General features: G+C 38.4%; 1 protein-coding gene across 5 annotated transcripts in view; it reads right to left on the bottom strand.

The window, feature by feature from the left end:
* RET (ret proto-oncogene) overlaps positions 1-13054 on the bottom strand; it is a 184776-nt gene that overhangs the window by 11321 nt on the left and 160401 nt on the right. For all 5 annotated transcript variants that reach the window (XM_085064050.1, XM_085064051.1, XM_085064052.1 and 2 more), the window contains 7 exons: positions 12061-12180; positions 10554-10810; positions 9368-9515; positions 5825-5932; positions 4142-4356; positions 3923-4045; positions 2153-2223 (listed from right to left, as the gene is read on the bottom strand). In XM_085064050.1, coding sequence (XP_084920176.1) covers positions 2153-2223; positions 3923-4045; positions 4142-4356; positions 5825-5932; positions 9368-9515; positions 10554-10810; positions 12061-12180 — 1042 coding nt within the window. The remainder of the gene's footprint in view (positions 1-2152; positions 2224-3922; positions 4046-4141; positions 4357-5824; positions 5933-9367; positions 9516-10553; positions 10811-12060; positions 12181-13054) is intronic.

Here is a 13054-nt window from a genome sequence, read left to right as displayed (position 1 = left end):
TACTACTATTAAGCTCTGCTAACCACTAGCTATACAGAACAGCTTTAGAAGGAAGAGGGTGGAAAACAGAAACACAGAATATCAGAAAAAAGAGCATATTGGAATGGTTGTTGAGTAATATGTCCACCTAAAATGTAACTGCATCACCACAAAAAAAAAGAATATCCATAAAATACAATTTTCAGTGAGTGCAATTATCTAAAAATATCAATCAATGCTGCAAAAGGAGTACTTCATTGATCAGTCTGCTGCTGCTGAAACACCATTGTGGAATCTGGTGCTGGAGAGGACTTGCTCTGCAAGTGTGTGTGTGTGTCTCTCGGTTCTGCTCTGGAGGAACCTGGCAAAATCAGGAGCTTTTATGCAGCACCCTTAGATTATTTCATGTGCAATGCCACAGCAGAGGTGACCCAGCAGTGAGTCAAAGGCACCGTGTAAGCACAGCAGACACTCAGACCCTTTCTGCCTGGAGCAGAGCTGCACAGCACAATGCCCTGCTCCTTAAGAATGCCTGAGGCATCTCCAGGAAAGCTGGTAAATCCCCACAGCTCCACAGGGAGGTATTGATCCAGCCCTGGGAAGCAGGGAAGCTACCCAGCACCAGCACATTGCAGTGCCCAGGGCTCTGAGCTGGCTTGCTTGACGCCAGCTGGGCAATCTCTGCGTGGTGTTGGATCCCAAGGACAAGAAACAAGATCCCAAGGCTTACTTAATAGCAGCCCATCGGGACAACAAAATGGGAGGAATGCTGGTGGATCCAGATGATCAGTCAGCAATCAAAGAAGAAGCAATTACATGGCAACGCAATCTGTTCTGGCCCCAAACCATAGCGATAAAACTGTTTTGAAGAAAATGAAGGAATTAGAAATATGCTAAGAAGTTTTTAAAGGAATTTTAATGATTCTTTGGGAAAAGTAACTTTAGAGAAGCAAGTCAGTACAATGGGTGCTCTGAGGAAGATAAAAAGAGACCCAGAAAAACCTGTAAGCTGACCTAAGTAAAAGTGACATTCTCCCAAGAATTATCCCAATTTTTTTCCTTTTCTTACTCCAACAGAAACGAAGTAAGGAAAAACATTTTGGAAATTCATTTTGTAAGGAACTTCCAAGGCATGCAAAATATCTTGTTTCACTAAAACTGCTCTGACCTGCTGAGAGAAGAGTAAAAAGTGAACTGTAGTAATTTTAGAAGTACAAATCTAAAAGTGCATATTTCGACATACTGCCATTACCAAGTGTGTTCCCCTCAAAGTGCAATGCCACCAAAATTGGCGTTTTATTCCATTTGAGTGTAACAGAAACATTACTTTAGTCAGATGCTCTCTTTCAAGGCAAAATTACATGGTATCAAGATGCTACCTAGCAGAAAATCAGCCCTAAGTACTGCTGCTTTTACAGTCCTTTAGAGGTTTTTCTCCTGAATAAATAATACTTAGTTTTAGTGTCTGCCTGGTGACTAGTAACAAGCATCATTCACCCCACAGAGAAAGAAAGGAAAGTATCTGATTTGGAACTAAAAATGTCTACAAACACTCCTGCCTGGCTCCATGCTTATTAGACATAAGAACAGCTTAGCTGTGGTTGCTTTGTCACCTCTTCATCACAGATGGAGATTCCAGCATATCCATCTTTGGGGTCTCTGTTTCCCTAATTGTGAAAATGAACTTGTATCTTGGCACTGAAACTGGACTGAGCTGACTGGCATTAAATTTGAGTTCTGTCATTGGTTTCAACAGGACACAAATCAGGCATTAAATTCTCCTTCCTTTCTTCCACTCCACCCCTCACCTGCCACTCAGTGCTCCAGACAAGTGATGAACAGAACTGAGAAGCTCAGGTACGACCATTATCTGTACCAAATTCTACTAACTTATGTCTACATATTCAAAGTCAGTTGTGTCACATGAACAGATCCAACCTGTGCTGATTTCAACGGGAACCATGTATATAAATACCTCTGATAATCTTTTATTCAGATTTAATTTAACAGCAAAAATCTTGGGTATCATTGCCAGTTGATGATGCCATCCAGACTTCCTTCATGTCTCTTTGCAAGAGTAACAGCTTTGGCTCCTACATACCTTGCTGTGCTTCCTCCCCCAGCTCCATAAATAAGCACATAAACCAGAAAGTATTCAAGAATTTACACTTACACATCACTTTGTGTTGTATAAATATGGTCAAATAGGGACTCTATGGCCATCCATTTCACAGGGATTCGACCCTAGGAGGTAAAAAAGCAGTAATGCAATTACTGGTCAGAAAATTAAGTTTCTAAGTGAGAAAACAAGGTATTTATCTTCAATATGGTAAAACACATTTTTGCGGTGCTGTAGTATCCATACTACGGCATTTTCCAGCGGACTTAATGATTTGGCATTTCATAAGAAAAACAGTGAGGAGAGTAATTGCAAGTGTTTTTAAAATCACTCGTTCATGTCTTTTCACACACTTCAGCAACCTAGTTATGTGCAATAAGCTGGTGGAGCTTTTTGCAGGTGGTCACCAGTCTAGGTCAGATAAATTCAATTCTTCTCTTAAAGAACTTTAAAAGTGTGCAAACACAAAAAGGATGGGGAATGATGATTAAAGAGGAGGAGATATTTCATGCTGACCAGGGATGATGCATAAATGGAAGCACCCAGATGTTACAGATACCTTTGTTTGCAGAACTGAACCTGGACAGTCATATTTGGTTACTAGTTTCTAAATGGAATCTACAAGTTGCTACTTTTCACTGGCAGAAATTCCCTGAGAAAATCTGAGAAATCCACTCCAAATATCCATGAAAATCTAGGTTTGTAAAATTTCCAAGATGTTTCATAACCTTCACAATATGACTAGCATTCATATGCCTTACTTCTCATTCTCATGAAATTCATATATATCCATGCAAAAACTATTTCAGTAGGATTTGAAACAACTTCTTCCTTCTCAAATTCTTCTTTTCCATTTCCCCATCCAAGCAGACAGATGCTTGTTAGGCTCTAAATAATACTAAAGTGATAACTGTCTCAGAAGTAAAGAGCAAATATCCAATCAGTACATCATGCCTCACCAAATGAAACTAAAGTGCCCAACTGCCTTTATGTAAGTGGATTACTCTTAAAATATGGAGCAACTGGTATAAATGAATGGATTTATACACATTAAAACACATCCATCAGAAGATAGCTAAATGAACATGGCAATGCCATTTTACAGAAGATCATGTCTTTAAAAGTGGTTTTTTTCTTCACAACTTATTTTGACTTATGAAACATTCACACAAACTGGCCTTTAAAAAACAGGGAAAGCTAAACTCAAAATTCACAGTACTTATGGAAATCTTCTCATAAAAATTTAAAATTTTCACACACAAAAAAAATTCTGTTGGCAACTCTTTCATTTTAAGCCATAGAGGGAACTGAACCACCAGTGCTCGTTTGACTAAGTCAGTAGAAAGCTGTGCTCATGAACATCCCAGTCCAGCCCAGGACTGATTTGTGGAAGTTCAGCTGATGTCAGCGACAGGTGGGTGCAAACAGGCAGAAAGGATTTACCTTTTTTAAATATAAATAGGAAGAGAGAAAGAGAAAGAAAAAGGATAGGGTTTTTTGTTTGCATTTTCATACAGTTTGATACAGAACTGGATAAACAAGGAGTGGAATGAGAGAACTGGATAAATGAATCGGACTGGGTAAATGAGGAGTGGAAGAGCTAATAGTTACTTAAACATGATACATACTTTACATCTATATATTTCTATCCCACTGATTAAGCTCATAATTTTGCTTAATTGTAATTTTTGTTACCTTAAAATAATTATGTTAAGTTAATAAAAATATCTATTATCCTTTTCATCCATGCTCAAGTCCTACAGTATAAATTCATTTTCTTGATTAGGCAATAATTTCCACTACTGCTTTTAATATGCACCATACCTTGCTCCTCTTTACATAAGAATCTTCTTCATATACATCACGCGAGAGGCCAAAATCAGAAATCTTCATTTTGCGCCCTTCTGCCACCAACACATTCCTGGCTGCTAAATCTCGATGCACAAGCTTTGGAAGAAAACAACAGGAGTGTTTATGCTTCTTGTGGGAGAACCAGCTGCTCCTCGTCTATCACATGCTGAGATCACCACCGCCCTGCCCTACCTTCATCTCTGCAAGGTACTGCATCCCTCGGGATATCTGCCACGCGAACGATATCAGGTCTCCCATGGTTAAGGCTCTCTCATCGGGGTTATCCAAATAACTGGAATTCCTGTTGCCATCGCTGCCCACGTAGCTCGGACCTACTTTCCGACTTTCCCTGAGGAAACTGCGCAAGGAGCCGTACTTGGCGTATTCCACAATTAAATACAGTGGGCCTGAAAGAAACAAACACACAGGTCAGTAAACAATTAATAGATAACAGCTTTAGGGGTCTTAAAAAAAAAATCTCTTCTAATCAGCACCTTGTTTTGAACAGTCAGAGGCTCCAGACACCTCTGCCCTTTATGTAAAAAGCAGTGAGTCAGCCATGAAATAAGAATATTTTTAGCTTATATCCTCTATGCAAAGTGAATGAGTTTCAGGCTAAATCAAAGCAGAATGCTGACTCTTGCCTATATTCCCTCATCTAGATAATGTGAGACCCAAAAATCAGACAACCTTCTCACAAATTGGATCTGTGAAACACCCTAAAACTTACAGAAACTTTAAAATAAAAATAATCTTCCTGAGCTTGTGATCTGAGCTCAAATCATCTGCTAATTCCAGCACTGTGTTTAAGGTGCCTTTTGAGAGCACTTAAAAACATTCAGGCATTACAATCCATTAATTTCTCCTCCCCATTACCCACATGAATAATACCTACTCAGTGCTGTAATGCTAAATACATGTCTGCTGTATCAAAGCCCTCCTACCTCGTACGCTAATGAATTAACTTGATATTTATTAAAAGCTTGTGACTCAGAAACATTTCATTTCCTTTGGGATGAAAAAACACATTGTACTGAAAAGAAAAAAAACATAACCCACCCCACTGGTTCATTACCTTACTAAGACTCAGAGATGACTCACTCCTGAATTACATTCTCTGTCTACAACTAAAAGTGACAATTGCAACAGAAATGGGTGAGCAAAGAAGGCAGGCCTTTGCCCGAGGTTGCAGAATCCATGCTGTGATTTTAGGCTGCACAACTGCGATGCAAAAGGAAGAGAATGTTGTCATGCCACTTGTTTAAAATGAGCAATTCCTATGCACAACAAAATTTGCTTCATTGGCAATTTATGATATATGTGTCTGCAGATTTCTCTCCTTGCAATATACCTGTTGGTGACTGTGGCTTTTAGGAACCATTTCGTAACAAGAGGGAGGCAATAGTTTTATGACAGTGGAGAAAAACTGAGTATCAACCTATCCAGCTCTATTTGTCTATATATATCTGTAATTGTATTTTTACATTGTTGTAGTATAAATAATAACAACAATAATTGAAAACTCAATTAAACTTGAAATATAGCCCATATTTGAAAACACTTACTGATTATTAACATAATATAAAAATATATATTGATTTTTAAGAAAATTCTTAGGAGACTTGTTAATTTAAAATAGCTTCAGAATAAAAATGTGCATTGAAGAACACCACAGCAATAATGCTTAGTTACACTGAATTAGTATTTCCCCTTCCTTTCAAACACTGGTTTTTTATGTATCCCTCTTTTTTTAAGCCAATAACACATCTAAAAGGTGCTCAGCAATTATTAAGCAGTGGCTGCAATCCATCAACAAACTGCTCTTTGTTTCCTTTCTTGATGGTTTCATCTTAATAACAAGCTCTTAATATTTACCATCTTGACTGCAGGCTCCATAAAGTTTGATGACATGAGGATGGTTGACTTGTTTCAAAAGGTTGAACTCTGACAGGAGATCTCGCAGCTCACTCTGGGAAGCATTTTCTGCAGAAAGTGATCGAACATACAGTTTTGGTTAGTAAAGCATCACTCAAGAGTTCTCCGTGTATCACCCAAAGTATGAGAACTACCATCTCTCCCAGAGTTACCAAGAGGTTGGAAAACTCTGTACTTTCCCACAGGAGAGAAATATTCCCATCTCCAGAGTCCTGCAGTCATTCACATCAGAAACTAGTGAACTGCTGCTGCTCTGGCTTGGTAGAAGTTTGCTCTAAGCATTGTTCTGCCCTTATAAAAGTGACTACAGAACAAGGAGGTCAGGCAAGAAACAGGACCAGAGTCTGTGACGTCTTACAGATGCCATGAAATTATTACAGACCTTTTCTATTGCTCTAAAGAGACTTCTTAGGGTGAATCAGTGCAATAAAAGTTTCAGAACTTTATTCTGATTAATAAAATGATGATTCATATGAAAGCCAAGATGTCACGTTGATCAAACGAAAAAAGACTAACTCCTTCTCCTCAATACATTTTCCAACAGAGTAAAAATCCACTAATCTACTGGCTCACCCTTGTAACATACACCCAGATTTAGAGTTTGGAAGCTAAATGTACAGTTCAGACTGATTTTACCAGGAGACATGTATGAAGATTTCACTGATGCCAGTGAGAATCATGTGGCAACATATGGCCCCTAGAGGCTTCCTTAGCCTTTCAAGTGTTTTGGCTTTTTGCAGAATTCTTCAGGCTGACAAGCTTCCTCTTTGAGTGCACTGAGGCTTGAAGGAGATCCCTAGTCATAAAGACACCATAGGTCAGAGATAACTCTTCTTCCTCATCCTTAATCTCTCTGACACACAGAACTGGACTGGATAGTTCCTCCAGTGACATTACTGGGCATTGACATCCTTATTTGCTCTTTGGTACTGTACTGTATGTTTTTTTCATAAAGGCTGTGAGCACCAAAGGATTTACTTGCCTATTCATGTATGATCAGTTTGCCCTGGTTATAAAAATTGCTATTCTGTTCTACTGTATCTTTGTATCAGAACTGTATGTTTGTATCTGCATTATATTTTCTTGTAGTCTGAATCTCCACTCAGAGTAAAGAATCTTCTACCCCAGGGAGCACAATATCAGTTGGTCTCTCACTACTGATAAAGACTACCAAAAAAAAGGTATTTATGTGAAACAAAAATTAAGAACGTCAACTTAATGACTATGAGAAATGTCGCTGTTGAGCAGCTAGCAGAGTAATGAATGCATCGGTTCTCAGTAGCAAGAAGGAATGACCTTTATTGTTTTGATTTCATCACATTTATAGAGTTCTCAAAAGTCACCCAGATTGGTCAGTCAGAAGCCTTCCCCCAGGCCTGATTGGCCAGGCCTGCACTGTCCAAGTTCTGGGACACTGTTCCAAAACATCCAAACTTTATCTTTATTTACAAAAACACAAGAAAGCTTCCCATGGGAAAAACTGTGCTAGCCACAGAGAAAGGTCCTATTTTTGTAGTTCTGGAGCTGTGTGATGTGAACAAAGAACAGAACAAAGTTTCCCATTGCCATGCCTGTTTGTCTGATGGAAAAACTAACTTCAAATGAAGACATTTAGCTCTAAAGCTTTATGCCCTTTGTTTTAACAAATTGTGAATAATCTGTATTTATGTATTGGTTGGTGTTTTCCCCTTTAGTTTTATTGTAATGAGGGCACTCACATCAGGCAGGAGATCAAATTTAATTCATATGAGAGAAGTGGTAATAATGGGCTGAAAAATAATTATCCATCCATTTTTTAAACCTCCATCAATAGTCCAAAACTATTCTGGCTCAGCTAATTACTCCCTGCTCCCTCTCCAGTACATAATGCCAAGTTGTCACAGTAGGGAGAGTCCTACCCTGGTCTGTTCTTAACCAGATTGTGCACATCTACACAGCTCAGGCAGGAGATATTTTTTATGGAATAAGAGGCTTCCCCATTAACATACCATCATTGCCTTTTAAATATCAGTCAGTGTATAACAGTCCTTAGCACTTGGACAAATGACCTGCTTTGCATCTGTTACAGGGAAAGCAATGGGTGGTGTTGGGCTAATCCAAAATAACTGTCCTTTGTACTTCCTGGCAGCATTGCAAAGGCCACTGAAAGCTAATGCATTGGTCCTTATGCTTTGATTGCCATGTGTGAACAGCAAAGTTAAGCCAGTAACAGCACATAAATATTTGCAGAATGACTCATGTTCTCCACAGCCAAGCTGGAAAAGGGAATTTCAGGTAACTATCTTCAATTTAATTTACATTACAGAGGGATTCATTAGAGCCTGCAGTATTACTGTGAATGTCAGATCAATTTATTAAAATAAGGTGCTTAAAATAAAGGTTTACTCCTTCGCATTGTCAATTCTGTCAATTCCTTCTTTCATAATAATTAGGGAAAACTGAATGTCAAACTATCTGCAAGTAAAAGCAACATTTTTACCACTGTGCCTTGGAACTCAGTCACACGTTGGTGAAAACGTGCTAGAAAAAGCAGTGTCACTATGTGCACAAATAAACATGAGATGAAATGGTGACTATTGTATTGACAATGATTCAATACAGGTCATTACTTGAGTATTACAAGTAGTAGTTAAGTAACCTTCACTTCTGGAAAATCTTACTTCCTAGTCTTCCTCCATATGACCTATCCTGCACAGAACCTCTTGCAATGAAGGCAAGCATGCATAATGCATTTATTTCTTAGGTAAAGTGGTGGGATATGCAGCATCTTTCCTCTCAAGGAGTAGCAAAGATGGTTTGAATAGAACAGAAATGGTAATAAGAAGTATAACATTTTCCTACAATGACATGCTTTTACTTATAAGCAGCAGTGACTGGTTCAGTGCAAGGTCTCATATTATCATCTTAATATTATCTGGGCATTGCTTCCCCCAGGTTTTAAACTTTATGTCTTAGGGAAAACTGAAGACAGCAGGAGACAGCACTGGGTTATTCAAGCCATTTTGACAGAGCTCCTAGTGATTGAAAAGCAGATCAGGAAGTATAAAAGCTGATGGAATTCTCAATCAGAAGAGTAACTTAATAGGTCTGTTCTGTCTCTTCACATGACTATAACTTGATTTACTTAAAAAAGTTTTGTCCAAGAAAACCAGATAGAGGAAAAAAATCAGAAAGCTTTAACAGACCCTTGCAATATTTCCATCAAAGCCAAACAAAATTAAATACATCTGCTAAGTTAAGACAGAGGTTCCTTGCACATCATGTTTTAGAATTACTTACTTGGATCAATGTGATGCTAGTTCCTAAAGTCACAAATCTGCAGATTGTGACTGTCAGAATATATCAGAATGCTGGAAGAAATAGAGGCTGTGACACTACTGGGTTTTTAGCTGACCTTTGCTTTCACACTAGCCCCTCTTAAAATCCATTCAGAGGTTACCACAAATGGTTTGCAAATCATTTCAAACCCAGATGGGAAGGTACCTTTTAACATTTTCACTGCTACAGTGGTATAGCCAGCCCTTCCCTTGAGTCGGAATGCTGTTGCCTTGACGACCTTTCCGAATTCTCCTTCTCCAAGAGTCTTGCCCAGAACTAGGTTCTTCCGAGGGAATTCCCACTTTGGATCTTCCTGCAGGAGAGAAAAGAAACCCTGTGAGATGAAGCAAGGGAAGGAGTGGCTATTCCTCAGGAACAGATGCACTTCACTGTACAGTGTTTGGTTGCTCTTTTTATCAGTATCAGTGCATTCCTACAAAAGCTTCTGGATATGGAGATGTTTTGCAACTGTATTTTCCATTACCTGAAAACACCTCCTTCAAAACAGGCTGTACATGTAGTCTATAGATAATGGATTATATTTACAGGTCTGGGAAATTGGGTACAAATGAAAAATGAAGTGATACAGGATAAATGCTTGCTTTCAGAATAACTACAAATACATGACTTTCATGAAGAAGTACATTAGTTTTACTCAGAGAGTAACACTTTCCCTTAAGAATTCAACAGAGACAAGTATCATCCTCTTATGAAATTAGTGCTAATAAGCCTTAAGGTTGCAAAACGATGACAGATGTACAAAAGAGACAAGAAACTAAAGCAAACAGCACAAGGTCTGTGAAGACCTCAATACCTAACATTCAAATAGATTTGATGTTGCCATATAAAGTGTCAGTGTTTCTCTATCACATTGATTCATGAAAACATCCCATGTGGCAGGAATTCTGGGTAGTGTGTGATTCAATGCAGGAGGGATTTTTTTTGTTATATTTTTAACTTAGCCTTTTTTTTAGTACTTTGGAGCATCATAAAGATAATGATCAACATGCTGATCATTAGTACTTAGCTGGACAATATTAAAAGTAAAAGTAAAAAAGTAAAAGGACTGTCAAATGCAGTCAACATTGGTAAAAATCATCGCTTCAAATTAGATCTAAAATATTACAATATATTAAAGCATAACAAAAATGGAAGAACATATTGGCCTTATAGAGCAAATAAAAATGTTTATCTAACTACTCATGAACTGTCTTCAGTACCTGTGATTTTCAATGCTGTTACTTGAAGGCAATGGGTATTTCCATGAATAGACTGCATTTCTGTAACATTGTCTGCATGCATAAACAAGGCTGACATCAATAGAGAGCATGCAAAATGACATCAGCCTTACTGGTATTTTAAAGGTGTCTACAGACACCTGGTTCTCCATGGAATCCAGGGAAGGCCGGCGGACATTACTGGAAGAGTAGCTGATGGGGTAGGACTGCGCCGGGCGCCGGAATGTCATTTCCGCGGAGGCAATGGGTGGCTTCGGGGAATTCTTGTGGTAACGGTGGATGAAATAGTAAGAAACCAGCACGGAGATGACAAAGCACAGCAGCAGTGCCCCTGTGATCACAGTCTTGCACACGTCATCACACAGTGGCTCTGCGGACCAAGAAGAGCTTCTTAGAACTTTTCTTGTGGTCTACTTCTGATTTGCAGGGCATATAACCCACACAGGTATGACAGCAGCACAGCTCAACATAATTTAAAAACCTAGAGAAAAACTTAATAGCTATTATTCAATATAACTTAAGAAGTTGCAAATATGTCCACTGCACCTACCACTTGTTTTTATTTTGGATACCTGCAGGTAACTATCTGCCTAAGTGTCTGCGTAAAGGTGAGGACAGCGAGCTTGACCCCATGTTCATCTTTACAGACATTGGCTACTTCTGACATCCGTCTTTAAACCTCAGCCTAAGCTCATTCTTTAGAAACTAAGTTGCTTTAAGTCTGTGTGCCCCTAGACCACATCCCCAGAGGGTCACTTCTCCCAAAACAATTCTGAGATCCAAAATACTGTCACTGTTGTATCTAAAGTCAGGATTATCCAGTTTCAGATATGTAATTAAATTATCTACATCTGCATGCTGTACTTCAAAAATAAATGAAATGGTGCACTGCCTTTCTAGAATGGAAAAAGAATATTAATAAAAAGAAAAATGATACAGCAAGAAGCTTTATGCTTCCCTTTCTCCTCATGCCTACTGAAAATTTACTCTATAGATATTCTAAATAATTCCGTTTTAAAGACGCAAATTATTTCACGCTATCATTATTATTAGCCATAATAAAAAATTAAAATATCCTACTAATTTTATTTAAATATCCTAATAATATTATCTGTTTCAAACAGCTGCACAAGGCTTTTCTGTTTAAACAAAGGTCAATGAAAAAAGTAATGCATTCCTCCTCCTAACATCATGAGTGCTGGTTATGTCTGACATTTTGAAGCTGAGATTTTTCAGAAATTATCAGGAAACTGGAATTACTTGAAAGTAATAAAAATCATTATTCTAATTCTCCTAGCTGCCTCTGCAAATATCAGGTAAGTCTCACTGAAATGCAAATGCTGCTGAAAATCAAAGGATGACCAACTTGTTTGTCATGTAGTAATGAATTAAAAAAGAAAATAAAAAAGAAACCTTAGCCAAGGCTATAAATAACCCATTCTGGAAATTTTCAGGCTCCACAGTAGACGTCAAGGTGCCTGTTCTTGATTAGTTATATACTAGCAGTCTCTAACCAAAGATACTGCTTATTAACACAGCCCCAAGTGTAGGCTGCTGTACATACACATGGTATATCCAAACAGAGAAAAAGATTACTACGAGAACAGCAGGTAGACTTACCCTTGATATCATCTTTCTCACAGTAACAGTTCTGTCTTGGGAAGCAGTAACAAATCCCATGCCCTGACTTAATTCCAAGATTTCCAATGCCCTTCCCATGGCCACCAATAATGTTTCCACCTAATCAAATACAGACACAGGTTAAGGTTCTTACAAATAGTTCAAGAGAAAAGTCTCAGTTTTCCATGGGTTTACCCCCAATATGAATCTAAAATTTGACCAGGAAGCACAGTGCAGTGATAATGACAGTGACCCCTGAGAGTGATGGAAGACACTAAATTCTGAAATTTTTGAAATCCTGAAATATGGGGACCTTGCACTGTTTAAACATCAGTCCCCATCAGCAGTTACTGGGGTCTGTTCCTGGCTCTGATGCCAATTTCCTGTTACCTTGGAAAAATCAGCCTACTGTTCTAGGTACTATTTGTTCCACTCTGAAACAGAGATAACAACACTCAACCACCTCTGTAAAATGCTATGGGACAGTCTAGTCAAAGCACCAGAAGTAAATGCCACGTGTAAGTGATTAAAAAATTATTATCATTATCTAAAAATGCATTGCTTAAAATGAGGAAAAAGGTGCAGAAACTCATACTCTTGATTTCAAGTAGGAGTTATTCATGCAGAGCAACAACTTGTATTTCCAAGTAAATATTTTTTTTGTATATGTTACAAAAATGACCATTAGTAGTGACATTTTTTATCTCTAAACTGCCCTTAATCACAAACAGCATTTTACAGACAGTTCAGCTGGTTAATTTTGGAAGAGATTGCGCTGAGTCACCGCTCTCTGAGATGACACTTAAAAGCACTGGCGCTCCCAAAAACTCCTCATTATCATCCCCACCTCTCCCCAGCCAACTTTCTCCATCATCAAGAGGTGATGAAATAAAGTTTCCATTTGTCACAGAAAATCAGATGTATTTATCTATATCTGCCTGTGCTTGAAGACCTGGAAGAAGAGGGAAGCAGGGAATGAGCCAGTCCTACCAAA

This window comes from Lichenostomus cassidix, chromosome 6 (genome assembly GCF_008360975.1).
Source record: "Lichenostomus cassidix isolate B80296 chromosome 6, HeHo_3.0, whole genome shotgun sequence".
Lineage (NCBI taxonomy): Eukaryota > Metazoa > Chordata > Aves > Passeriformes > Meliphagidae > Lichenostomus > Lichenostomus cassidix.
Note: the sequence above shows the minus strand (reverse complement) of the source record. Positions and strands in the feature narration are given on the sequence as shown.